The following is a 26845-nucleotide window of genomic DNA, read 5'->3' as shown; positions in this document are numbered from 1 at the left end:
CATTGCATTGTGCGTTCATATCTTTAAAGAAACCTTGCACTTGCAGAATCCTTGGTTCAAATAACTGAAATACCATAGGAACATTCATTTAGATCACCAACACACAAGATACCAATAGTTTCACTGTTTAGTTGTTCATACAATCATTAAATATTGCAGTACAAAATATGTGATACATGTTTCATTATGGTACTACACATAAATAGATCACTGTAAAATGAGTAGTAAAGAGAGGACTACAGACACAGTGGAATCATTGAAAGAAATCTGATATTTATTGATGAAATACAACAAAATCACTCATAGGTTTTTTTGAATCAAAGCAAAAATATTTAGCTACAAAAAAAAAGAAGAAAACTACTGTACTTCCATATTTCCATCAACCCTGTCTTGTGGATTTGGCCATAGGTTCTCATCCACATCACAATGGATGTTTTCATTAGCCAAACATCTTGGGAAGAATCTTTGGGCGAATCCAGGCCTGACACTGGTCTGCAGTGATGTCATTACGTGCGTCATCCATGGCCTGGAGAAGGGCGGCTTGTTCGTGAGGGCGCCTATCATATACCTTCCACCACCATGTGGAGAAAAATTCCTCTCTCAGGTTTTAAGAAAGGAGAGTACGGGGGTAAGTACAGGGTGGTAAGTTGTGGATGGGCCTGAAACCAGACTTGCACCATTTGAGCATGGTGGAACCTGACATTATCCCACACAATGACATAGGTCACGCCATCAGCTCTACAGATCTGATTTAGCTCATCAAGGAAGGTTACATTCGAACAGCGAATCATGTGGCTGCCTGCAACTCAATATATAGAGTATATAGAGTAGAGAGCTTTAGTTGTTGTTCGACCTAACATTAGAATGGGCAAGATTAGTGATCTAAGCAACTTTGACCTTGGTATGATTGTTGATGCCACACATGGTGATTCCAGCACTTCAGAAACAGCTGCCTTCTTGGGATTTTATGGGAATGGTACGATAGAAGAAAAAAAATTCAGTGAGCGGCATTTCTGTGGGCAAAAACACCTTGTTAATGGGAGAGGTCAGAGGAGAATGTCCAGACTTATTCAAGCTAACAGGAAGGCCACAAATGCTGGTCCTACCCAGTAGTAGATAGGTGAACCTAATAAAGTGGCGGGTGAGTGTACAGTAATGTCAAATCTGAAAACATGGTCTAGAAAAGTGGTACATGGGACCATAGAAACAGTGTCTGATAAAGAATGATGATGAAATATTACATCCATAGATAATGTAGTCCAGTTGGTTCATGTTCCACGGTAATTGGTGTCAATGGATCTCGTTATCCTGAAACTTTCATGATCTAAACATGGAATATTGTTTGTCAGTTTCCGTAAAACTATGCATTAAGAGTAATGCAACAGTACCTTCTCATTTTGATCAGTTGTATCAATTGTAATGAAATGGATAGACTGTCATCTCAGATGTAATGTGTGAATTGCATTTTGAAATGGTAATACTTTGATGTTAAGTTGTGTCATTTTGAACAGGTGATTTTAGTTCAATGAACAAATGATCTTATCTTTATGTGTATTGTATCCAAGCAATTGGAAAAAGTGTTTGAGTTTTGAAAAATGTGCATTTTTATCATTGGTTGTGAGTTTTGTGTCTAGAGTTTTGAAAAATGACGTCAAGGTTCCCGAAATTCGTGTGAAGAAAAAAAAAGTGATTGTAAAACACTGTAATAACTTACAGTCCCAATCCGAAAGTGCAGGGATGCAAAGTCATCCTTCCTAGTATGGACACAGTAATATAATTTCACTAGGTCACATGATCAGGAAAACTCTGGAGAGCAGCCTTCCGAGATGGCAATTGACACAACCAGCCATGATAGTTGATTGCGCTCTAGTGGCGTTTGCTTTGTGTGTTGTGTGTGTGTGTGTGTGTGTGTGTGTGTGTGTGTGTGTGTGTGTGTGTGTGTGTGTGTGTGTGTGTGTGTGTGTGTGTGTGTGTGTGTGTGTGTGTGTGTGTGTGTGTGTGTGTGTGTGTGTGTGTGTGTGTGTGTGTCATTTCAGCTGTCATTTCACATGCACTGTCTTTGCAGTAATTTATTAATAGTAGTCCTAAAGTCCCATTTGGTGACATTCAACTTGTGTGAATACATTCAGTCAGTTACACATTGAACATGGTAGAACAGGATAATGTAACCTCTCGAAACAAAACCACCTGTCTTTCTCACTATTGTCCTGACCATGAATGATACAGTAGAGCCAGGAGTTTTTCTGTCTGCTTTATCCTGAGCAGGAAACATTCTGGGACCTGTGTATGAGTTATGTAAAGTTAGTCATGACAGGAGTTGTTCCTGGAAGTAAACAACTATCTAGATGGCGATCAGGATTTAGGACTATCATCACTTACACTCTGTCACAATGCTAATTATCCGAGCCCTGCGGTAACACACCAGATTAAGCTAATCAGATATGTTAGTGCAGGGCTGGAACTAAAGCTTGCACACCCTGCAACTAGTGAGCATGTCAGGCCTGGGAGTCTGTTTTGAGCTGCTCCAGCTCGGTGGAGGTACCAGTACCAGTTCCAGTCTTTCTGGTTCCTGGTGTCTGTTTCCTTCCCTTTTTAAACACAGCTGCTATCTCCTCAAATGTCTTCCCTTTGGTCTCTGGCACGCGCAGGTAAGTGAACACAGTGAAGCCAAACAGCAGCACCGCAAACAGGATGAACACATAGCTACCACACAGAGCCTGGAGAGAGGGGTGGAGAGAGAGAGAGAGAGAGAGAGAGGGGGGGTGGAGGGAGAGAGAGAGAGAGGGAGAGAGAGAGAGAGAGAGAGAGAGGGGGGTGGAGGGGGAGGGGGAGAGAGAGAGAGAGAGAGAGAGAGAGAGAGAGAGAGGGGGGTGGAGGGAGAGAGAGGGTGTGGAGGGGAGAGAGAGAGAGAGAGAGAGAGAGAGGGTGGAGGGGGAGAGAGAGAGAGGGGTAGAGGGAGAGAGAGAGAGAGAGAGAGAGAGGGGGGGGTGGAGCGGGGGGGAGAGAGAGAGAGGGGTGGAGGGAGAGAGAGAGAGAGGGGGTGGAGGGGAGGGAGAGAGAGAGAGGGGTGGAGGGGGAGAGGTAGAGAGGGGTGGAGGGGGAGAGAGAGAGAGTTAATGGGTCTGTCGATCTGTCTGTTTGTCTGTCCATCCCGCTGTCCATCTGTCCATCTGTCCATGTCTCTTACCTCTATGTAAGGAAGGTCATGCCTATGATGAAGTTGCTGGTCCAGTTGGTGCAGCCAGCCAGAGCTAGAGCAGCAGGCCTGGGGCCCTGACTGAATAACTCAGCCACGATGAACCAGGGGATGGGACCAGGGCCGATCTCAAAGAAACACACAAACAGGAAGATGGCCGACATGCTGACATAGGACATCCAGGAGTAGACACTCTGGGGATGAGAGGAGAGGAGAGGGCAGGGGAGGAGAGGAGAGGAGAGGGAGGAGAGGGGAGGAGAGGAGAGGAGAGGAGAGGGGAGGGGAGGGAGGAGAGGAGAGGAGAGGGAGGAGAGGGAGGAGAGGGAGGAGAGAGAGGAGAGGAGAGGAGAGGAGAGGGAGGGGTGGAGAGGGAGAGGAGAGGAGAGGAGAGGAGAGGAGAATAGAACACCTCATTGTTTTACTCTGGAGGGACAAGAGATGGTTAAAAAACACAGGAAACAGTCAATTACAGACAGGAAATGTACACTCTAAAGTACTGAAACCCTATTGGTAGAGAGATTGAGACTGATTTTTGATTGGTCATACCAGGTACACAAGGCCGACTGTCATGGAGACGGCACAGATACACATCCCACCTAAACCAATCAGAGTCAACGTTCGTCTGCCAGTCCTGTCCACTAGAGCCACCTGCAACACACACACATTTCAGTGTGAATGTTTGCATCACTGACCTACAAATGGTTAGTCCACGTGTGCACGTGTTAGTTTGTCAGTGTGTGTGTGTGTGTCTTTCCGTACCGACACCATCGTAAAGACGGTATTGAGAACTCCTACTCCAATGGTTGCATAGACAGGCTGAGTGACTCCTGCTTTCTCAAAGATGGCCGTCGAGTAATATAAGATCTGAAGAGATTAAAACAAACATTATGTTTCCATTCAGTAAAGCAGAGTCATAAAAAACTCAATCTGACTTATCCAGGCTGTTAAAACGATGTAAAACAATATACAACAATATAAAAGAACATAAAAAAGATACAATAAAATCACTGGTGACTCAACACACACACAAACACACACACACAAACAAACACACACACACACACACAAACACACAGACACACACACACACACACACACACACACACACACACACACACACACACACACACACACACACACACACACACAAAAACACACACACACACACACACACACACACACACACACACAAACACACACAACACACACACACACACTAACACACACACAAACACACACAATAACACACACAATAACACACACTAACACACACACACACACACAAACACACACAAACACACACACTAACAATTCTCTCTCACTCAGTAACACTCCCTCTCTTTTCTTCCTGTATTCCATCTCTCAGACACTTGTTCCCTCTCCACACACAAACACACACACAAACACACACAAATCTCTCCAAGTAACTCACAGCGTTGATTCCAGACAGTTGTTCCCTCTCTCTCAGTAACTCACAGCGTTAATTCCAGACAGTTTTTCCCTCTCTCTCAGTAACTCACAGCGTTAATTCCAGACAATTGTTCCCTGTTTCTCAGTTACTCACAGCGTTGATTCCAGGCAGTTGTTCCTCTCTCTCTCCGCAACTCACAGTGTTGATTCCAGACAGTTGTTCCCTGTTTCTCAGCAACTCACAGCGTTGATTCCAGGTAGTTTTCCTCTCTCTCAGCATCTCACAGAGTTGATTCCAGACAGTTGTTTCCTCTTACTCTAACTCACAGCGTTGATTCCAGACAGTTGTTCCTCTCTCCCCTTCTCTCTCCGCAACTCACAGCGTTGATTCCAGACAGTGGTTCCCTGTTTCTCAGTTACTCACAGTGTTGATTCCAGACAGTTGTTCCCTGTTTCTCAGCAACTCACAGTGTTGATTCCAGGTAGTTGTTCTCTCTCTCTCCGCATCTCACAGGGTTGATTCCAGACAGTTGTTCCCTCTTTCTCTAACTCACAGCGTTGATTCTAGACAGTTCTTTCCTCTTACTCAAATTCACAGCGTTGATTCCAGACAGTTGTTCCCTCTTTCTCTAACTCACAGCGTTGATTCCAGACAGCTTTTCCCTCTTTCTCTCACTCACAGTGTTGATTCCAGACAGTTGTTCCCTCTCTCCCCCGTTTTCTCAGTAACTCACAGTGTTGATTCCAGACAGTTGTTCCCTCTCTCCCCCGTTTTCTCAGCAACTCACAGTGTTGATTCCAGACAGTTGTTCCCTTTCTCCCCGTTTTCTCAGTAACTCACAGTGTTGATTCCAGACAGTTGTTCCATCTCTCCCCGTTTTCTCAGTAACTCACAGTGTTGATTCCAGACAGTTGTTCCCTCTCTCCCCCGTTTTCTCAGTAACTCACAGTGTTGATTCCAGACAGCTTTTCCTCTTTCTCTCACTCACAGTGTTGATTCCAGACAGTTGTTCCTCTCTCCCCTGTTTTCTCAGTAACTCACAGTGTTGATTCCAGACAGTTGTTCCCTCTCTCCCCGTTTTCTCAGCAACTCACAGTGTTGATTCCAGACAGTTGTTCCCTCTCTCTCCGCAACTCACAGTGTTGATTCCAGACAGTTGTTCCTCTCTCCCCGTTTTCTCAGTAACTCACAGTGTTGATTCCAGACAGCTTTTCCCTCTTTCTCTCACTCACAGTGTTGATTCCAGACAGTTGTTCCCTCTCTCCCCCGTTTTCTCAGTAACTCACAGTGTTGATTCCAGACAGTTGTTCCCTCTCTCCTGTTTTCTCAGCAACTCACAGCGTTAATTCCAGACAGTTATTCCCTGTTTCTCAGTTACTCACAGCGTCGATTCCAGACAGTTGTTCCTCTCTTTCAGTAACTCACAGCGTTAATTCCAGACAGTTGTTCCCTGTTTCTCAGTTACTCACAGCGTTGATTCCAGACAGTTGTTCCCTGTTTCTCAGCAACTCACAGCGTTGATTCCAGGCAGTTGTTCCCTCTCTCTCTCCGCAACTCACAGTGTTGATTCCAGACAGTTGTTCCCTGTTTCTCAGCAACTCACAGCGTTGATTCCAGGTAGTTGTTCCCTCTCTCTCAGCATCTCACAGCGTTGATTCCAGACAGTTGTTTCCTCTTACTCTAACTCACAGCGCTGATTCCAGACGGTTGTTCCCTCTCTCCCCCTCTCTCCGCATCTCACAGCGTTGATTCCAGACAGTTGTTCCCTCTTTCTCTAACTCACAGCGTTGAATCCAGACAGTTGTTCCCTCTCTCTCTCCGCAACTCACAGCGTTGATACCAGACAGTTGTTCCATGTTTCTCAGAAACTCACAGCGTTGATTCCAGACAGTTGTTCCCTCTCTCCCCTCTCTCTCCGCATCTCACAGCGTTGATTCTAGACAGTTGTTCCCTCTTTCTCTCCGCAACTCACAGCGTTGAATCCAGACAGTTGTTCCCTGTTTCTCTAACTCACAGCGTTGATTCTAGACAGTTGTTCCCTCTCTCTCTCCGCAACTCACAGCGTTGAATCCAGACAGTTGTTCCTCTCTCTCTCCGCAACTCACAGCGTTGATACCAGACAGTTGTTCCATGTTTCTCAGAAACTCACAGCGTTGATTCCAGACAGTTGTTCCTCTCTCTCTCCGCAACTCACAGCGTTATTTCCAGACAGTTGTTCCCTCTCTCTGCATCTCACAGCGTTAATTCCAGACAGTTGTTCCCTCTCTCTCTCCGCAACTCACAGCGTTGATTCCAGACAGTTGTTCCATGTTTCTCAGGAACTCACAGCGTTGATTCCAGGTAGTTGTTCTCTCTCTCTCCGCAACTCACAGCGTTGATTCCAGAGAGTTGTTCTCTCTCTCTCAACATCTCACAGCGTTGATTCCAGGCAGTTGTTCCCTCTCTCTCCGCAACTCACAGCGTTGATTCCAGGCAGTTGTTCCTCTCTCTCCGCAACTCACAGTGTTGATTCCAGAGAGTTGTTCACTCTCTCCCCGTTTTCTCAGTAACTCACAGTGTTGATTCCAGACAGTTGTTCCCTCTCTCCCCCGTTTTCTCAGTAACTCACAGCGTTGATTCCAGGCAGTTGTTCCCTCTCTCTCCGCAACTCACAGTGTTGATTCCAGACAGTTGTTCCCTCTCTCCCCGTTTTCTCAGTAACTCACAGCGTAAATTCCAGACAGTTGTTCCCTCTCTCCCCCGTTTTCTCAGTAACTCACAGTGTTGATTCCAGGCAGTTGTTCCCTCTCTCTCCGCAACTCACAGTGTTGATTCCAGAGAGTTGTTCCCTCTCTCCCCGTTTTCTCAGTAACTCACAGTGTTGATTCCAGACAGTTGTTCCCTCTCTCCCCGTTTTCTCAGTAACTCACAGTGTTGATTCCAGACAGTTGTTCCTCTCTCTCTCCGCAACTCACAGCGTTGATTCCAGACAGTTGTTCCTCTCTCTCTCCGCAACTCACAGCGTTGATTCCAGACAGTTGTTCCCTCTCTCTCTCCGCAACTCACAGCGTTGATTCCAGACAGTTGTTCCACGTTTCTCAGGAACTCACAGCGTTGATTCCAGACAGTTGTTCTCTCTCTCTCCGCAACTCACAGCGTTGATTCCAGACAGTTGTTCCACGTTTCTCAGGAACTCACAGTGTTGATTCCAGATAGTTGTTCTCTCTCTCTCCGCAGCTCACAGCGTTGATTCCAGACAGTTGTTCCACGTTTCTCAGGATCTCACAGCGTTGATTCCAGACAGTTGCTCCCTCTCTCTCCGCAACTCACAGCGTTAATTCCAGACAGCTTTTCCCTTTTTTCTCTCACTCACAACATTGATTCCAGACAGTTGCTCCTCTCTCTCTGCAACTCACAGCGTTACTTCCAGTCAGTTGTTCCCTGTTTCTCAGTTACTCACAGCGTCGATTCCAGACAGTTGTTACCTCTTTCTCTAACTCACAACGTTGATTCCAGACAGTTGCTCCCTCTCTCTCCGCAACTCACAGCGTTAATTCCAGACAGCTTTTCCCTTTTTCTCTCACTCACAACATTGATTCCAGACAGTTGCTCCCTCTCTCTCTGCAACTCACAGCGTTACTTCCAGTCAGTTGTTCCCTGTTTCTCAGTTACTCACAGCGTCGATTCCAGACAGTTGTTACCTCTTTCACTAACTCACAGCGTTGAATCCAGACAGTTGTTCACTCTCTCTCCGCAACTCACAGCATTGATTCCAGACAGTTGTTCCCTGTTTCTCAGCAACTCACTGTGTTGATTCCAGACAGTTGTTCCCTGTTTCTCAGCAACTCACTGTGTTGATTCCAGACAGTTGTTTCCTCTTACTCTCTCCGCAACTCACAGCGTTGATTCCAGAGAGTTATTCTCTCTCTCTCCGCATCTCACAGCGTTGATTCCAGGCAGTTGTTCCCTCTCTCTCCGCAACTCACAGCGTTGATTCCAGGCAGTTGTTCCCTCTCTCTCCGCAACTCACAGCGTTGATTCCAGGCAGTTGTTCCCTCTCTCTCCGCAACTCACAGCGTTGATTCCAGACAGTTGTTCCCTCTCTCCCCCGTTTTCTCAGTAACTCACAGTGTTGATTCCAGACAGTTGTTCCCTCTCTCCCCGTTTTCTCAGTAACTCACAGTGTTGATTCCAGACAGTTGTTCCCTCTCTCCCCCGTTTTCTCAGCAACTCACAGTGTTGATTCCAGACAGTTGTTCCCTCTCTCCCCCGTTTTCTCAGTAACTCACAGTGTTGATTCCAGACAGTTGTTCCCTCTCTCCCCCGTTTTCTCAGCAACTCACAGTGTTGATTCCAGACAGTTGTTCCATGTTTCTCAGTAACTCACAGTGTTGATTCCAGACAGTTGTTCCCTCTCTCCCCCGTTTTCTCAGCAACTCACAGTGTTGATTCCAGACAGTTGTTCCCTCTCTCCCCCGTTTTCTCAGTAACTCACAGCGTTAATTCCAGACAGTTGTTCCATCTCTCCCCCGTTTTCTCAGTAACTCACAGCGTTAATTCCAGACAGTTGTTGTGAGAAATGCATCATCAGGGCTACAAACAGCTGCTGCCTGTAGAGAGATGATCGCACCTAGAAAACGACAGACATATTACAGCATTAATACAGGACTACAGACACATATCACATTATTAATACATGACTACAGACACATATCACATTATTAATACATGACTACAGACACATATCACATTATTAATACAGGACTACAGACACATCTCATATCATTAATACCGGACTACAGGCACATCTCATATCATTAATACAGGACTACAGACACATCTCATATCATTAATACCGGACTACAGGCACATCTCATATCATTAATACAGGACTACAGGCACATATCACATAATTAATACAGGACTACAGGCACATATCATATCATTAATACAGGACTACAGAGACATATCACACTACTAATAGAGGACTACAGACACATATCACATTGTTAATACAGGACTACAGACACATATCACATCATTAATATTGGACTACAGACACATATCACATAATTAATACAGGACTACAGACACATCTCATATCATTAATACAGGACTACAGGCACATATCATATCATTAATAGAGGACTACAGACACATATCACATTGTTAATACAGGACTACAGACACATATCACATCATTAATATTGGACTACAGACACAAATCACATTACTAATAGAGGACTACAGACACATATCACATTACTAATGCAGGTCTACAGACACATATCACATTACTAATGCAGGTCTACAGACACATCACATTACTAATTGTTACTATAATTTAATTATGCCAATGTGCTTTCATCAATTGAAAGCCCTTAATCTATTTTATGACAATTTGTAAGATTTCTTGTCTGCATAAAATAGACGCAGACCAGTCTTTAAATAATAGGTAATAGAATTTATTCTCGGAGTGCGCTCCCACTTAAACACGTGTAGCAGTTTATATACAGATCATGACGTCAGTTCACTGCTTTAACAGAATCCCCTCCTCTCGACCAGGACAAAGTAAGGTGAAAAGTTCATTCTAACTTACTAACACACTCCCAGATAACTTTTGACCCCTCAACATTATCGATCACCACTGAACTGACAGTTATAATTAACAGCAAACCTAGGAATGCACTCGCTGCCTTATCTAAAAACCCAGAGCTAAGTTTCAGTTGGGTCAACTATAGGCTAACGACCTTATGTGTTTACACAGTCCACAACCCATTTGTTCCTGCCTAGTTGGAATGGTGTTCATTAACTTTTTATTACTCCTTGTCCGTGTCACACAATCCCTTCTTATGAACTCATATTGTCTATTACTTATAAAACAGAGTATAAGTTTACCTAGATACAATCCTATTTGAAATGGGGATATTGTTTATTCATTTATCCATAATAAATCCATAATAAATTCATCACCAAGTCAGATCTTACTGACACATATCACATGTTTAATACAGGACTACAGACACATATCACATTATTAATACAGGAATACAGACATATATCACATTATTAATACATGACTACAGACACATATCACATGATTAATATTGGACTACAGACACATATCACCTGATTAATAGAGGACTACAGACACAACACATAGTTAATACAGGACTACAGACACATATCACATTATTAATATTGGCCTAGAGACACAGATCACATGATTAATAGAGGACTACAGACACATATCACATTGTTAATATTGGACCACAGGCACATATCATATTATTAATACAGGACTACAGACACATATCACACTATTAATACAGGACTACAGACACACATCACATTATTAATACAGGACTACAGACACACATCACATTATTAATACAGGACTACAGACACACACCACATTATTAATACAGGACTACAGACCCATATCATATTATTAATACAGGACTACAGACAAATATCACACTATTAATACAGGACTACAGACACACATCACATTATTAATACAGGACTACAGACACACATCACATTATTAATACAGGACTACAGACACACACCACATTATTAATACAGGACTACAGACACACATCACATTATTAATACAGGACTACAGACCCATATCACATTATTAATACATGACTACAGACACATATCACATGATTAATAGAGGACTACAGACACATTTCACATTATTAATATTGGACTACAGACACATCACCTGATTAATAGAGGACTACAGACACATATCACATTACTAATGCAGGTCTACAGACACATCACATTACTAATTGTTACTATAATTTAATTATGCCAATGTGCTTTCATCAATTGAAAGCCCTTAATCTATTTTATGACAATTTGTAAGATTTCTTGTCTGCATAAAATAGACGCAGACCAGTCTTTAAATAATAGGTAATAGAATTTATTCTCGGAGTGCGCTCCCACTTAAACACGTGTAGCAGTTTATATACAGATCATGACGCCAGTTCACTGCTTTAACAGAATCCCCTCCTCTCGACCAGGACAAAGTAAGGTGAAAAGTTCATTCTAACTTACTAACACACTCCCAGATAACTTTTGACCCTCAACATTATCGATCACCACTGAACTGACAGTTATAATTAACAGCAAACCTAGGAATGCACTCGCTGCCTTATCTAAAAAACCCAGAGCTAAGTTTCAGTTGGGTCAACCATAGGCTAACGACCTTATGTGTTTACACAGTCCACAACCCATTTGTTCCTGCCTAGTTGGAATGGTGTTCATTAACTTTTTATTACTCCTTGTCCGTGTCACACAATCCCTTCTTATGAACTCATATTGTCTATTACTTATAAAACAGAGTATAAGTTTACCTAGATACAATCCTATTTGAAATGGGGATATTGTTTATTCATTTATCCATAATAAATCCATAATAAATTCAACACCAATGCAGATCTTACTGACACATATCACATGTTTAATACAGGACTACAGACACATATCACATTATTAATACAGGACTACAGACATATATCACATTATTAATACATGACTACAGACACATATCACATGATTAATATTGGACTACAGACACATATCACCTGATTAATAGAGGACTACAGACACAACACATAGTTAATACAGGACTACAGACACATATCACATTATTAATATTGGCCTAGAGACACAGATCACATGATTAATAGAGGACTACAGACACATATCACATTGTTAATATTGGACCACAGGCACATATCATATTATTAATAGAGGACTACAGACACATATCACATTATTAATACAGGACTACAGACACACATCACATTATTTTATACAGGACTACAGACACATATCACATTATGAATACAGGACCACAGACACATATCAAATGTTTAATACAGGACTACAGACACATATCACATTATGAATACAGGACTAAAGACATATCAGATTACTAATACAGGACTACAGACACATATCACATTATTAATACAGGACTACAAACACATATCACATTACTAATAGAGGACTACAGACATATCACATTATTAATACAGGACTACAGACACATCACATTATAAATACAGGACCACAGACACATCACATTATAAATACAGGACTACAGACACATATCACATTATTAATACAGGACTACAGACACATATCACATTATCAATACAGGACTACACACATATCACAATATGAATACAGGACACAGACACATAACAAATTATTAATAGGACTACAGACACATATCACATCATTAATATTGGACTACAGACACAAATCACATTACTAATAGAGGACTACAGACACATATCACATTACTAATGAGGTCTACATACATATCACATTATGAATACAGGACTACAGACACATCACATTATAAATACAGGACCACAGACACATCACATTATAAATACAGGACTACAGACACATATCATATTATTAATACAGGACTACAGACACATATCACATTATCAATACAGGACTACATACATATCACATTATGAATACAGGACTACAGACACATAACACATTATTAATACAGGACTACAGACACATATCACATCATTAATATTGGACTACAGACACATATCACATTACTAATAGAGGACTACAGACACATATCACATTATTAATATTGAACTACAGACACATCACATATATTAATAGAGGACTACAGACACATAACACATTATTAATACAGGACTACAGACACATATCACATTATGAATACAGGACTACAGACACATAACAAATTATTAATACATTGGACTACAGACACATACAGGACTACAGACAAATCACATTACAATAGATTCAGGACTACAGACACATATCACATTACTAATGCAGGACTACATACATATCACATTACTAATACAGGACTACAGACACATCACATTATAAATACAGGACCACAGACACATCACATTATAAATACAGGACTACAGACACATATCATATTATTAATACAGGACTACAGACACATATCACATTATCAATACAGGACTACATACATATCACATTATGAATACAGGACTACAGACCATAACACATTATTAATACAGGACTACAGACACATATCACATCATTAATATTGGACTACAGACACATATCACATTACTAATAGAGGACTACAGACACATATCACATTACTAATGCAGGACTACAGACAGGACTAAGACACATTACATAATACATGACTACAGACACATATCACATTATTAATTCAGGACTACAGACACACATCACATTATTAATACAGGACTACAGACCCATACATGATTATTAATACATGACTACAGACACACATCACATTATTAATACAGGACTACAGACACATCACATTATGAATACAGGACTACAGACACATCTCATATCATTAATACAGGACTACAGGCACATATCATATCATTAATAGAGGACTACAGACACATATCACATTATTAATACAGGACTACAGACACATATCACATCATTAATACAGGACTACAGACACATATCACATTACTAATAGAGGACTACAGACACATATCACATTACTAATGCAGGTCTACAGACACATATCACATTACTAATACAGGTCTACAGACACATCACATTACTAATTGTTACTATAATTTAATTATGCCAATGTGACTTTCATCAATTGAAATTACTTAACATTTTATGACAATTTGTAAGATTTCTTGTCTGCATAAAATAGACGCAGACCAGTCTTTAAATAATAGGTAATAGAATTTATTCTCGGAGTGACTCCCACTTAAACACGTGAAGCAGTTTATATACAGGACTACAGTCAGACATATGCTTTAACAGAATCCCCTCCTCTACCAGGACAAAGTAAGGTGAAAAGTTCATTCTAACTTACTAACACACTCCCAGATAACTTTTGACCCCTCAACATTATCAGGATCACAGAACTGACATATAATTAACAGCAAACCTAGGAATACTACAGACACTCCTTATCTAAAAAACCCAGACTAAGTTTCAGTTGGGTCAACCATAGGCTAACGACCATACACAGTCCACAACCCATTCCTGCCTAGTTGGAATGGTGTTCATTAACTTTTTATTACTCCTTGTCCGTGTCACACAATTATTAATATGAACTCATATTGTCATTACTTATAAAACAGGATAAGTTTACCTAGATACAATCCTATTTGAAATGGGGATATTGTTTATTCATTTATCCATAATAAATCCATAATAAATTCAACACAAGGACTTACTGACACATATCACATGTTTAATACAGGACTACAGACACATATCACATTATTAATACAGGACTACAGACATATATCACATTATTAATACATGACTACAGACACATATCACATTATTAATATTGGACTACAGACACATATCATATGATTAATACAGGACTACAGACACAACACATAGTTAATACAGGACTACAGACACATATCACATTATTAATATTGGCCTACAGACACAGATCACATGATTAATAGAGGACTACAGACACATATCACATTGTTAATATTGGACCACAGGCACATATCATATTATTAATACAGGACTACAGACACATATCACACTATTAATACAGGACTACAGACACACATCACATTATTAATACAGGACTACAGACACACATCACATTATTAATACAGGACTACAGACACACACCACATTATTAATACAGGACTACAGACACACATCACATTATTAATACAGGACTACAGACCCATATCACATTATTAATACATGACTACAGACACATATCACATGATTAATAGAGGACTACAGACACATTTCACATTATTAATATTGGACTACAGACACATCACCTGATTAATAGAGGACTACAGACACATATCACATTATGAATACAGGACTAAAGACATATCAGATTATTAATACAGGACTACAGACACATATCACATTATTCATTCAGGACTACAAACACATATCACATTACTAATAGAGGACTACAGACATATCACATTACTAATGCATGACTACAGACACATCACATTATAAATACAGGACCACAGACACATCACATTATAAATACAGGACTACAGACACATATCACATTATTAATACAGGACTACAGACACATATCACATTATCAATACAGGACTACATACATATCACATTATGAATACAGGACTACAGACACATAACACATTATCAATACAGGACTACAGACACATATCACATCATTAATATTGGACTACAGACACAAATCACATTACTAATAGAGGACTACAGACACATATCACATTACTAATGCAGGTCTACATACATATCACATTATGAATACAGGACTACAGACACATCACTTGATTAATACATGACTACAGACACACATCATTAATTCAGGACTACAGACACACATCACATTATTAATACAGGACTACAGACCCATATCACATTATTAATGCAGGACTACAGACACACATCACATTATTAATACAGGACTACAGACACATATCACATTATTAATACAGGACTACAGACACATCTCATATCATTAATACAGGACTACAGACACATATCACATTATTAATACAGGACTACAGACACATATCACATTATTAATACAGGACTACATACACATCTCATATCATTAATACAGGACTACAGACTACATATCACATTATTAATACAGACTACAGACACATCACATTATTAATACAGGACTACAGACACATCTCATATCATTAATTATTACACTACAGAAGACTACAGACACATAACACATTATTAATACAGGACTACATACATATCACATTATGAATACAGGACTACAGACACATAACACATTATTAATACAGGACTACAGACACATATCACATCATTAATATTGGACTACAGACACAAATCACATTACTAATAGAGGACTACAGACATTACTAATGCATCATACATTATTATGAATACAGGACTACAGACACATCACTTGATTAATACATGACTACAGACACACATCACATTATTAATTCAGGACTACAGACACACATCACATTATTAATTCAGGACTACAGACACACATCACATAATTAATACAGGACTACAGACATAACACATTACTAATGCAGGACTACAGACATATCATATCATTAATACAGGACTACAGACATATCACATTATTAATACAGGACCAGACCGACATGGATTAGACAGCAACAGCCCAGATGTTCAGTAGACTAGATATTGAACTTACCAGGACAGCGATAGAGACTTGCGCCTCCTTCTCCACCTCCTCCTTCTCCCTCCTCATCTCCTCCAGGTCAGCTGATGGGTCATACTCTCCCTTCAGACGATGCAGACCTAAAAACGCACACACACATCAAGTGTGTATTTTGGACACACCTACTCATTCAAGGGTTTTTATTTATTTATACTATTTTCTACATTGTGGAATAATAGTGAAGACATCAAAACTATGAAATAACATGTAGTAACCACAAAAGTTTTAAACAAATCTAAATAGCCACCCTATGCCTTGATGACAGCTTTGCACACTCTTGGCATTCTCTCAACCTGCTTAATCTGGAATGCTTTTCCAACAGTCTTTTCCAACAGGAGTTCCCACAGATGCTGAGCACTGCTTTTTCTTCACTCTGCGGTCCAACTCATCCCAAACCATCTCAATTGGGTTGAGGTTGGGTGATTGTGGAGGCCAGGTCATCTGATGCAGCACTCCATCACTCTACTTCTTGGTCAAATAGCCCTTACACAGCCTGGAGGTGTGTTGGGTCATTGTCCTGTTGAAAACAAATGATAGTCCCACTAAGCACAAACCAGCTGGGATGGCGTATCACTGCAGAATGCTGTGGTAACCATGCTGGTTAAGTGTCCTTGAATTCTAAATAAATCACAGACAGTGTCACCAGCAAAGCACCCCCATACAATCACACCTCCTCCTCCATGCTTTACGGTGGGAACTACACATGCGGGGATCGTCCGTTCACCTACTCCACGTCTCACAAAGACACGGCAGTTGGAAACTAAAATGGCAAATTTGGACTCATCAGAGCAAAGGACAGATTTCCACCAGTCTAATGTCCATTGTTCGTGTTTCTTGGCCCAAGGAAGTCTCTTCTTATTATTGGTGTCCTTTAGTAGGAGTTTCTTTGCAGCAATTTGACCATGAAGGCCTGATTCACACAGTCTCCTTTCAACAGCTGATGCTGAGATGTGTCAGTTACCTTAACTCTGTGAAGCATTTATTTGGGATGAAATTTCTGAGGCTGGCAACTCTAATGAACTTATCCTCTGCAGCAGAGGTAACTGTGGCGGTCCTCATGAGAGCCAGTTTCATCATAGCCCTTGATGGTATTTGCTACTGCACTTGAAGAAATGTTCCATATTGACTGACCTCCATGTTTTAAGGTTATGATGGACTGTTGTTTCTCTTTGCTTATTTGAACTGTCCTTGCCAAAATATGGACTTATTATTTTACCAAATATGGCTATCTTCTGTATACCACCCCTACCTTGTCACAACACAACTGATTGGCTCAAACGCATTAAGAAGGAAAGAAATTCCACAAATTAACTTTTTACAAGGCACACTTGTTAATTGAAATGCATTCCAGGTGACTACCTCATGAAGCTGGTTGAGAGAATGCCAAGAGTGTGGAAAGCTGTCATGAAGGCAAAGGGTGGCTACTCTGAAGAATCTCAAATATAAAATATATTTTGATTTGTTTAACACGTTTTTGATACTACATGATTCCATATGTGTTATTTCATATTTTTGATGTCTTCACTATTATTCTACAATGTAGAAAATAGAACAAATAAAGAAGAACCCTTGAATGAGTAGATGTGTCCAAACTTTTGACTGGTAATGTATTTTCTAAGAGAGAGCTGAGATTTCTACAGTACATACTCTTCTTGGCCTCCTCCACCATGCCTCTCTTGATGTAGAGGTATCTGGGACTTTCAGGACACAGTGGCAGCAGTAGAGACTGTAACACAGCAGGAGCTCCAGACAGACCCAGCAGCAGCGGCCAGTAGTAGTCATTACCCAGGAGGAACTCTAGACCTAGCACCTGGGGGACAAGGGGACAGAGATAAGGGACAGACATAGAGAGAGACAGGGGGACAGAGATTAGGGACAAATACAGAGAGATACAGGTGGACAGAGATTAGGGACAAACACAGAGAGAGACAGCGGGACAGAGATTAGGGACAGATACAGAGAGACAAGGGGACAGAGATTAGGGGACGGACACAGAGAGAGACAGCGGGACAGAGATTAGGGACAGATACAGAGAGACAAGGGGACAGAGATTAGGGGACGGACACAGAGAGAGACAGCGGGACAGAGATTAGGGACAGATACAGAGAGACAAGGGGACAGAGATTAGGGGACGGACACAGAGAGAGACAGCGGGACAGAGATTAGGGACAGATACAGAGAGACAAGGGGACAGAGATTAGGGGACGGACACAGAGAGAGACAGCGGGACAGAGATTAGGGACAGACATGGAGAAAGACAGGGGGACAGAGATTAGGGACAGACATAGAGAAAGACAGGGGGACAGAGATTAGGGACAAACACAGAGAGAGACAGCGGGACAGAGATTAGGGACAGACATAGAGAAAGACAGGGGGACAGAGATTAAGGACGAACATAGAGAGAGACGGGGACAGAGATTAGGGACGGACACAGAGAGAGACAGGGGGACAGAGATTAGGGACGAACACAGAGAGAGACGGGGACAGAGATTCGGACAGACATAGAGAGAGACAGGGGGACAGAGATTAGGGACAGACATAGAGAAAGACAGGGGGACAGAGATTAGGGACCAACACAGAGAGAGACGGGGACAGAGATTAAGGACGGACACAGAGAGAGACAGGGGGACAGAGATTAGGGACGAACACAGAGAGAGACAGGGGGACAGAGATTAGGGGACAGACACAGAGAGACAAGGGGACAGAGATTAGGGACAGACACAGAGAGACAAGGGGACAGAGATTCGGACAGACATAGAGAGAGACAGGGGACAGAGATTAGGGACGAACACAGAGAGAGACGGGGACAGAGATTCGGACAGACATAGAGAGAGACAGGGGGACAGAGATTAGGGACGAACACAGAGAGAGACAGGGGGACAGAGATTAGGGGACGGATACAGAGAGACAGGTGGACAGAGATTAGGGACAAATACAGAGAGAGACAGAGGGACAGAGATTAGGGATGGACACAGACAGGAACGCAGGGATAGAGATTAGAGGACAGAAAGAGACAGGGAATAGAGATTAGAGGACAGAAAGAGACAGGGAATAGAGATTAGAGGACAGAAAGAGACAGGGAATAGAGATTAGAGGACAGAAAGAGACAGGGAATAGAGATTTGAGGACAGACAGTGACAGGGGAATAGAGATTAGAGGACAGGCACATAAATGTGTGTGTGTGTGTGTGTGTGTGTGTGTGTGTGTGTGTGTGTGTGTGTGTGTGTGTGTGTGTGTGTGTGTGTGTGTATGTGTGTGTGTACGCGTGTGCGTGTGTATGCTTGCACATGTGTGTGTGGTCTTACCTGACTCAGTAGTATACCAGTAACAGTAGCCAGTTGATGTAAGGTTCCCAGAGCTCCCCTGTAGGCAATGGGAGCGATCTCCCCTATATACATAGGAACTAGCCCTGAGGACAGACCTGAGAGAGAGAGAGAGAGAGAGAGAGAGAGAGAGAGAGAGAGAGAGAGAGAGAGAGAGAGAAGGTGAGAGAGAAGGGGGAGATAGAGAGAGAGAGAAGGGGAGAGAGAAGGGAGAGACAGGGGGAAAAACGTAAAATACCAAAAATTGCATGCAGGGCAGAATTAGGCCGATACCAGCTGATTATCAAAATCCAGGAAAGAGCCATTCAATTCTACAACCACCGAAAAGGAAGTGATTCCCAAACCTTACAAAACAAAGCCATCACCAACAGAGAGATGAACCTGGAGAAATGTCCCCTAAGCAAGCTGGTCCTGGGGATCTGTTCACAAACAGAAACAGTCCCCACAGAGTCCCAGGACAGCAACACAGTTAGACCAAACCAAATCATGAGAAAACAAAAAGATAATTACTTGACACATTGGAAAGAATTAACAAAAAAACTGAGCAACTAGAATGTTATTTGGCCCTAAACAGAGAGTACACAGTGACAGAATACCTGACCACTGTGACTGACCCAAAATTAAGGAAGGCCATGATTATGTACAGTACAGACTCAGTGAGCATAGCCTTGCCATTGAGAAAGGTCGCTGTAGGCAGACATGGCTCTCAAGAGAGGACAGGCTATGTGCACACTGCCCACAAAATGAGGTGGAAGCTGAGCTGCACTTCCTAACCTCCTGCCAAATGTGTGCAATCACAGCAGCAAGATTTGTGACCTGTTGCCACAAGAAAAGGGCAACCAGTGAAGAACAAACACCATTGTTAATACAACCCATATCTATGTTTATTTATTTTATCTTTTGTACTTTAACTATTTACACATATAACATTTGAAACGTCTTTATTATTTTGGAACCTTTGTGAGTGTAATGTTGCCTGTAAGTTGTATTGTTTATTTCACGTTTGTTTATTATCCCCTTCACTTGCTTAGGCAATGTAATCATATGTTTCCCTGCCAATAAAGCCCCTGGATTGAAATTGAATTGAGAAAGAGAGAGAGAGAGGGGGGAAGGGGGTGAGACTAGAGAGTCAGTACAAGCTTTGTTCACACTTGTAGTGATAAGGATGTGCATGGTGGACAGAGCCGAACACTTCCTTCCTGATGTGCTGTAGTGTGTGACTCAATGTATTGATAACTCACCACAGTAGAATCCCATGACACATCGTCCAGCGATGACCATGACGTGAGGTTTCCACATCTTAGCCGTCACCATCAGTAGACCTGCTATTACTGCTAACACATTCACCATCAACATGCCCTTCACCCTGCACAGACAGCATAGGCATTAGCTCAGTGGGCTAACGCAGCCTTGTGGCATACAGACGACCCGAGTTCAAACCCAGTCAAACAAGCGCATTCAGTTTCGTCTTGAGACAGATAGAGGAAGAGGGAGGTTCGGATGCTCACACACACCTTCCTCTCAGGTCTCCAATGAAGCCCACCAGGAAGGACGACACCATTCCCCCAATGGAGAAGATCGACACAGACAGAGACCAATACATGACCACAGAGGGATGCACTTCCTGCTTCTCTGTACTGTTCTCTGATAGGAGGAGAGGCTCCTCAGGGAGCACCCCCAGGGACCGCCCATAATGCTGCTCTATCACCTAGGAAACAAAGTAAAGGTTTGTAATAGTACTTGCTGTTTACTCATGACTAAAATAAACAGTGTGTGTGTGTACCTTCTGTGGCGCATTGACGACTCCCAGGCTGTATCCGAACTGTAGAGAACCCAAGACTGCTGAAAACACTGCTAGGGTTAGAGTGCCTGTCAGCTGCTGTAGGACACACAGATGTGAAAAGGTGCCTGTAATGAGCTGACCTAGTGGGCAGGGAACCAGTTCAATGCAGCATGCAGTCCCACCTGCTGTAAAATACTGCTTATAACAGAGCAACAAAACATCTTCACATTACTCAGTGTTACTGTTTCCTGGTTCAACTAATCAAGGGCTTGATATTTACTTGACTTGTTGAATTAGGTGTGTGACACATGCTGTTAATAAAAATATATGGACATTTCTGCTCTGTCCATCATACTGACTGATTACAACATTACCACAAAAATGGAGATGGCAAGTGGAAAGGTAGGGAACTTGTTTGTTGGCCCTGCATTAAAGACCAAAATTGGCAACAAGAAAACCCTGTAATAAATACCAAAATAAAGCAGTTTTATTTGAGGACCAAAACGTTGACCAAGACGCCATACATTTCTCATAAGAAACTAGCTCCCTCGTATACAGAAAATACCCGAGCTCTGAAGCAAGCTTCCATAAAATTGGAATGGAAATTGGCCCTCCTATGTTGAACATAATAAACGGCTCTCTATCCACCGGATGTGTACCAAACTCACTAAAAGTGGCAGTAATAAAGCCTCTCTTGAAAAAGCCAAACCTTGACCCAGAAAATATAAAAAACTATATCGAATCTTCCATTCCTCTCAAATATTTTAGAAAAGGCTGTTGCGCAGCAACTCACTGCCTTCCTGAAGACAAACAATGTATACAAAATGTTTCAGTCTGGTTTTAGACCCCATCATAGCACTGAGACTGCACTTGTTAAAGGTGGTAAATTTATTTTTAATGGCATCAGACTGAGGCTCTGCATCTGTCCTCGTGCTCCTAGACCTTAGTGCTGCTTTTGATACCATCGATCACCACATTCTTTTGGAGAGATTGGAAACCCAAATTGGTCTACACGGACAAGTTCTGGCCTGGTTTAGATCTTATCTGTCGGGAAAGATATCAGTTTGTCTCTGTGAATGGTTTGTCCTCTGACAAATCAACTGTACATTTCGGTGTTCCTCAAGGTTCCGTTTTAGGACCACTATTGTTTTCACTATGTATTTTACCTCTTGGGGATGTCATTTGAAAACATAATGTTAACTTTCACTGCTCTGCGGATGACACACAGCTGTACATTTCAATGAAACATGGTGAAGCCCCAAAATTGCCCTCACTAGAAGCATGTGTTTCAGACATAAGGAAGTGGATGGCTGAAAACTTTCTACTTTTAAACTTGGACAAAACAGAGATGCTTGTTCTAGGTCCCAAGAAACAAAGAGATCGTCTGTTGAATCTGACAATTAATCTTAATGGTTGTACAGTCTCAAATACAACTACTCAAATACGGCGTTACTCTGGACCCTGATCTCTCTTTTGAAGAACATATCAAGACTGTTTCAAGGACAGCTTTTTTCCATCTACGTAACATTGCAAAAATCAGAAACTTTCTGTCCAAAAATGATGCAGAAAAATTAATCCACGCATTTGTCACTTCTAGGTTAGACTACTGCAATGCTCTATTTTCCGGCTACCCGGATAAAGCACTAAATTAACTTCAGTTAGTGCTAAATACGGCTGCTAGAATCCTGACTAGAACCAAAAAATTGGATCATATTACTCAAGTGCTAGCCTCCCTACACTGGCTTCCTGTCAAGGCAAGGGCTGATTTCAAGGTTTTACTGCTAACCTACAAAGCATTACATGGGCTTGCTCCGACCTATCTCTCTGATTTGATCCTGCCGTACATACCTACACCTACGCTACGGTCACAAGACGCAAGCCTCCTAATTGTCCCTAGAATTTCTAAGCAAACAGCTGGAGGCAGGGCTTTCTCCTATAGAGCTCCATTTTTATGGAATGGTCTGCCTACCCATGTGAGAGACACAAACTCAGTCTCAACCTTTAAGTCTTTACTGAAGATTCATCTCTTCAGTGGGTCATATGATTGAGTGTAGTCTGGCCCAGGACTGTGAAGGTAAACGGAAAGGCTCTGGAGCAACGAACCGCCCTTGCTGTCTCCGCCTGGCCGGTTCCCCTCTTTCCACTGGGATTCTCTGCCTCTAACCCTATTACAGGGGCTGAGTCACTGGCTTTACTAGGGCTCTTTCATACCGTCCCTAGGAGGGGTGCGTCACTTGAGTGGGTTGAGTCACTTATGTGATCTTCCTGTCTGGGTTGGCGCCCCCCTTGGGTTGTGCCATGGCGGAGATCTTTGTGGGCTATACTCGGCCTTGTCTCAGGATGGTAAGTTGGTGGTTGAAGATATCCCTCTAGTGATGTGGAGGCTGTGCTTTGGCAAAGTGGGTGGGGATATAGCCTTCCTGTTTGGCCCTGTCCGGGGGTGTCATCGGATGGGGCCACAGTGTCTCCTGACCCCTCCTGTCTCAGCCTCCAGTATTTATGCTGCAGTAGTTTATGTGTCGGGGGGCTAGGGTCAGTCTGTTATATTTGGAGTACTTCTCCTATCCTATCCAGTGTCCTGTGTGAATTTAAGTATGCTCTCTCTAATTCTCTCTTTCTTTCTCCTCTCGGAGGACCTGAGCCCCAGGGCCATGCCTCAGGACTACCTGACATGATGACTCCTTGCTGTCCCCAGTCCACCTGGCCGTGCTGCTGCTCCAGTTTCAACTGTGCTGCCTGTGATTATTATTATTTGACCATGCTGGTCATTTATGCACATTTGAAAATCTTGGCCATGTTCTTTTACAATCTCCACCCGGCACAGCCAGAGGAGGACTGGCCACCCCACATAGCCTGGTTCCTCTCTAGGTTTCTTCCTAGGTTTTGGCCTTTCTAGGGAGTATTTCCTAGCCACCGTGCTTCTACACCTGCATTGCTTGCTGTTTGGGGTTTTAGGCTGGGTTTCTGTACAGCACTTTGAGATATCAGCTGATGTAAGAGGGGCTTTATAAATACATTTGATTTTATTTGATTTGATACAGGTTGCAAAATAGTTGGATGTACCGATTCCATGGCACATGGTCTATGAACTGAGTGTTTCCATTTGCTGGGAAGAGACAGAATCTTTAGCTCACTTGTTTTTGGTCAAAGGTTCAGGAATGGCGAAAAAATTGAAACATTTAATTGGAGCTAACTCTGCAAATAGCACTGCTGGGTGATTTGATAAGTCATAGTCAATCGGCCAATAATATAATAAAACTCTTAGCAAATGTGTTTATCTTTCATTTACATTCTGTAGAAACTACGAGAATAGAAAGGTTCAGAACTTTTGTGAAACATCACACAGTGGAAAATCTACGACAGCTAGAAGTCAAAACTGGATGGTCTTCAGAGATAGATGGGAGGGGTTGAGGAGAGCTGAAGGTTGGGACTGAAAACAAAACAAAGATAACTCTTGTAAAATATACTGTCCAGGAAATGTACGTAGAACGTATAAACTGGAAGTAGAAGCCCAAAGTATTGGTTTAATTAGTTTAATCCATTAGTTTAATCCAATCAGGGGAAAATAATAAAGAAGGGAAATATATTAAATAAGATATATATTTAAAATAATATATATTTACTAAACAATATATATACGGGTTTGGAGATGATGCAGTCAATTACAATGAAGGAAGCTACAATCTGTCTGAAATATTAAAGCTGCTCTGCCCCCTAACAAAGTGATAAATGTGTGTCAATGATGGAATAAAACACAGACTGCTTGCTGCTGTTCCTGTTCCTGTTTCCAGATGGGTTTCTCTCAGAACTAAAAAAAACAAACTGATCGAACCAACTCTCTCATGCCATCAACAAATGAACTGTCAAATGAAATGGTACTCTCCCTCGGTTCAATCACGACACACAATGCACACGTACACAATACACAGGGAGCCTCGTGGTTAGAGCGGTGGGCCAGTTACCGGAAAGGTTGCTGGATCAAATCCCCGACCTGACGAGGTACAAATCTGTCGTTCTGCCCCTGAACAAGGCAGTTAACCCACTGTTCCCTGGTAGGCTGTCATTGTAAATAAGAATGTGTTCTGAATGCCTAGTTAAATAAAATATAAACACACTCTCACACACACTTTTGTCCTTGTGTGTAGCTACAGAGTGTCAGTCAGGATTGAACAGTAGGAGCTTTTACTACATTATAAAACCAGCAACTTGACTTTCAACGTCTGTTTAGTAAATGGATTAGATACCTCAAAACAAGCGTGTGTGTGTGAGAGCTCGAGTGTGTAAAAGTGTACAAAGATCTTACCTTTCCCGACTCCATGATGGGTTCAGAGTCTCGACACCAGCTCCAACAACATGAACTGATCACACACACACTTCCAGGGTAATCATCAATCAGTGGGATCACGCTGTGTCCACGCACTCATCTCGACACACACACAGAAAGACACACCGGAGCAGAGCACCTCTCTATCTGTACACCTTACTGGTGGCTGTTTATCATTCATGTCATCATTACCATCACACATGGTGCCTAACACACTTCACCTCCTGTCTTAGGTTGTGTTTGTCACCGTTTTCATGGTGGTTCAACTCTGTGATAGTGATTAGTGAACACACACACAGTGTCTGGGCTGGTATCCACTGTTCACACACACCCTGGTCATCCTGAGCTCAGCACATTGGCTCTAAATGAGGGGGAAGGTCTGACACTGAAACACACACACACACACACACACACACACACACACACACACACACACACACAGGGAGGAAGGGACAGTATTAGGTAGAGTTAATGATATACCTTCAACAGGGACAAAGTCTGAGGGTCGGTGGCCTCAGCTGATAACTTACACTGCAACCCCTACACACACAGACACACACACACACACACACACACACACACACACACACA

General features: G+C 42.1%; 1 protein-coding gene across 1 annotated transcript; it reads right to left on the bottom strand.

Moving 5' to 3' along the window:
* Window positions 1-2054: 2054 nt before the first annotated feature.
* Window positions 2055-26521, bottom strand: LOC135542707 (solute carrier family 2, facilitated glucose transporter member 2-like). Its single transcript, XM_064969841.1, has 12 exons — window positions 26234-26521; window positions 21931-22026; window positions 21662-21855; window positions 21389-21513; window positions 20130-20245; window positions 18472-18634; window positions 16798-16904; window positions 9136-9216; window positions 3956-4060; window positions 3743-3844; window positions 3200-3390; window positions 2055-2730 (listed from the first exon to the last, which is right to left on the bottom strand). Exons 1-12 carry the CDS (start codon window positions 26246-26248, stop codon window positions 2496-2498), a joined length of 1530 nt encoding a protein of 509 aa, XP_064825913.1. The 5' UTR covers window positions 26249-26521; the 3' UTR covers window positions 2055-2495.
* Between the last annotated feature and the right edge of the window lie 324 nt (window positions 26522-26845).

Source organism: Oncorhynchus masou, chromosome 6 (genome assembly GCF_036934945.1).
Source record: "Oncorhynchus masou masou isolate Uvic2021 chromosome 6, UVic_Omas_1.1, whole genome shotgun sequence".
NCBI classification, from domain to species: Eukaryota; Metazoa; Chordata; class Actinopteri; order Salmoniformes; family Salmonidae; genus Oncorhynchus; species Oncorhynchus masou.
This window is presented reverse-complemented; position numbering and strand designations above follow the sequence as displayed.

Excerpts from the sequence above, each read along its gene's own strand:
- LOC135542707 (XM_064969841.1), bottom strand. Across the intron at positions 21,856-21,930 it reads TCGTCAATGCGCCACAGAAG|GTGATAGAGCAGCATTATGG; the intron begins GTACACACACAC and ends TTTGTTTCCTAG. Across the intron at positions 20,246-21,388 it reads TGTCATGGGATTCTACTGTG|GTCTGTCCTCAGGGCTAGTT; the intron begins GTGAGTTATCAA and ends TCTCTCTCTCAG.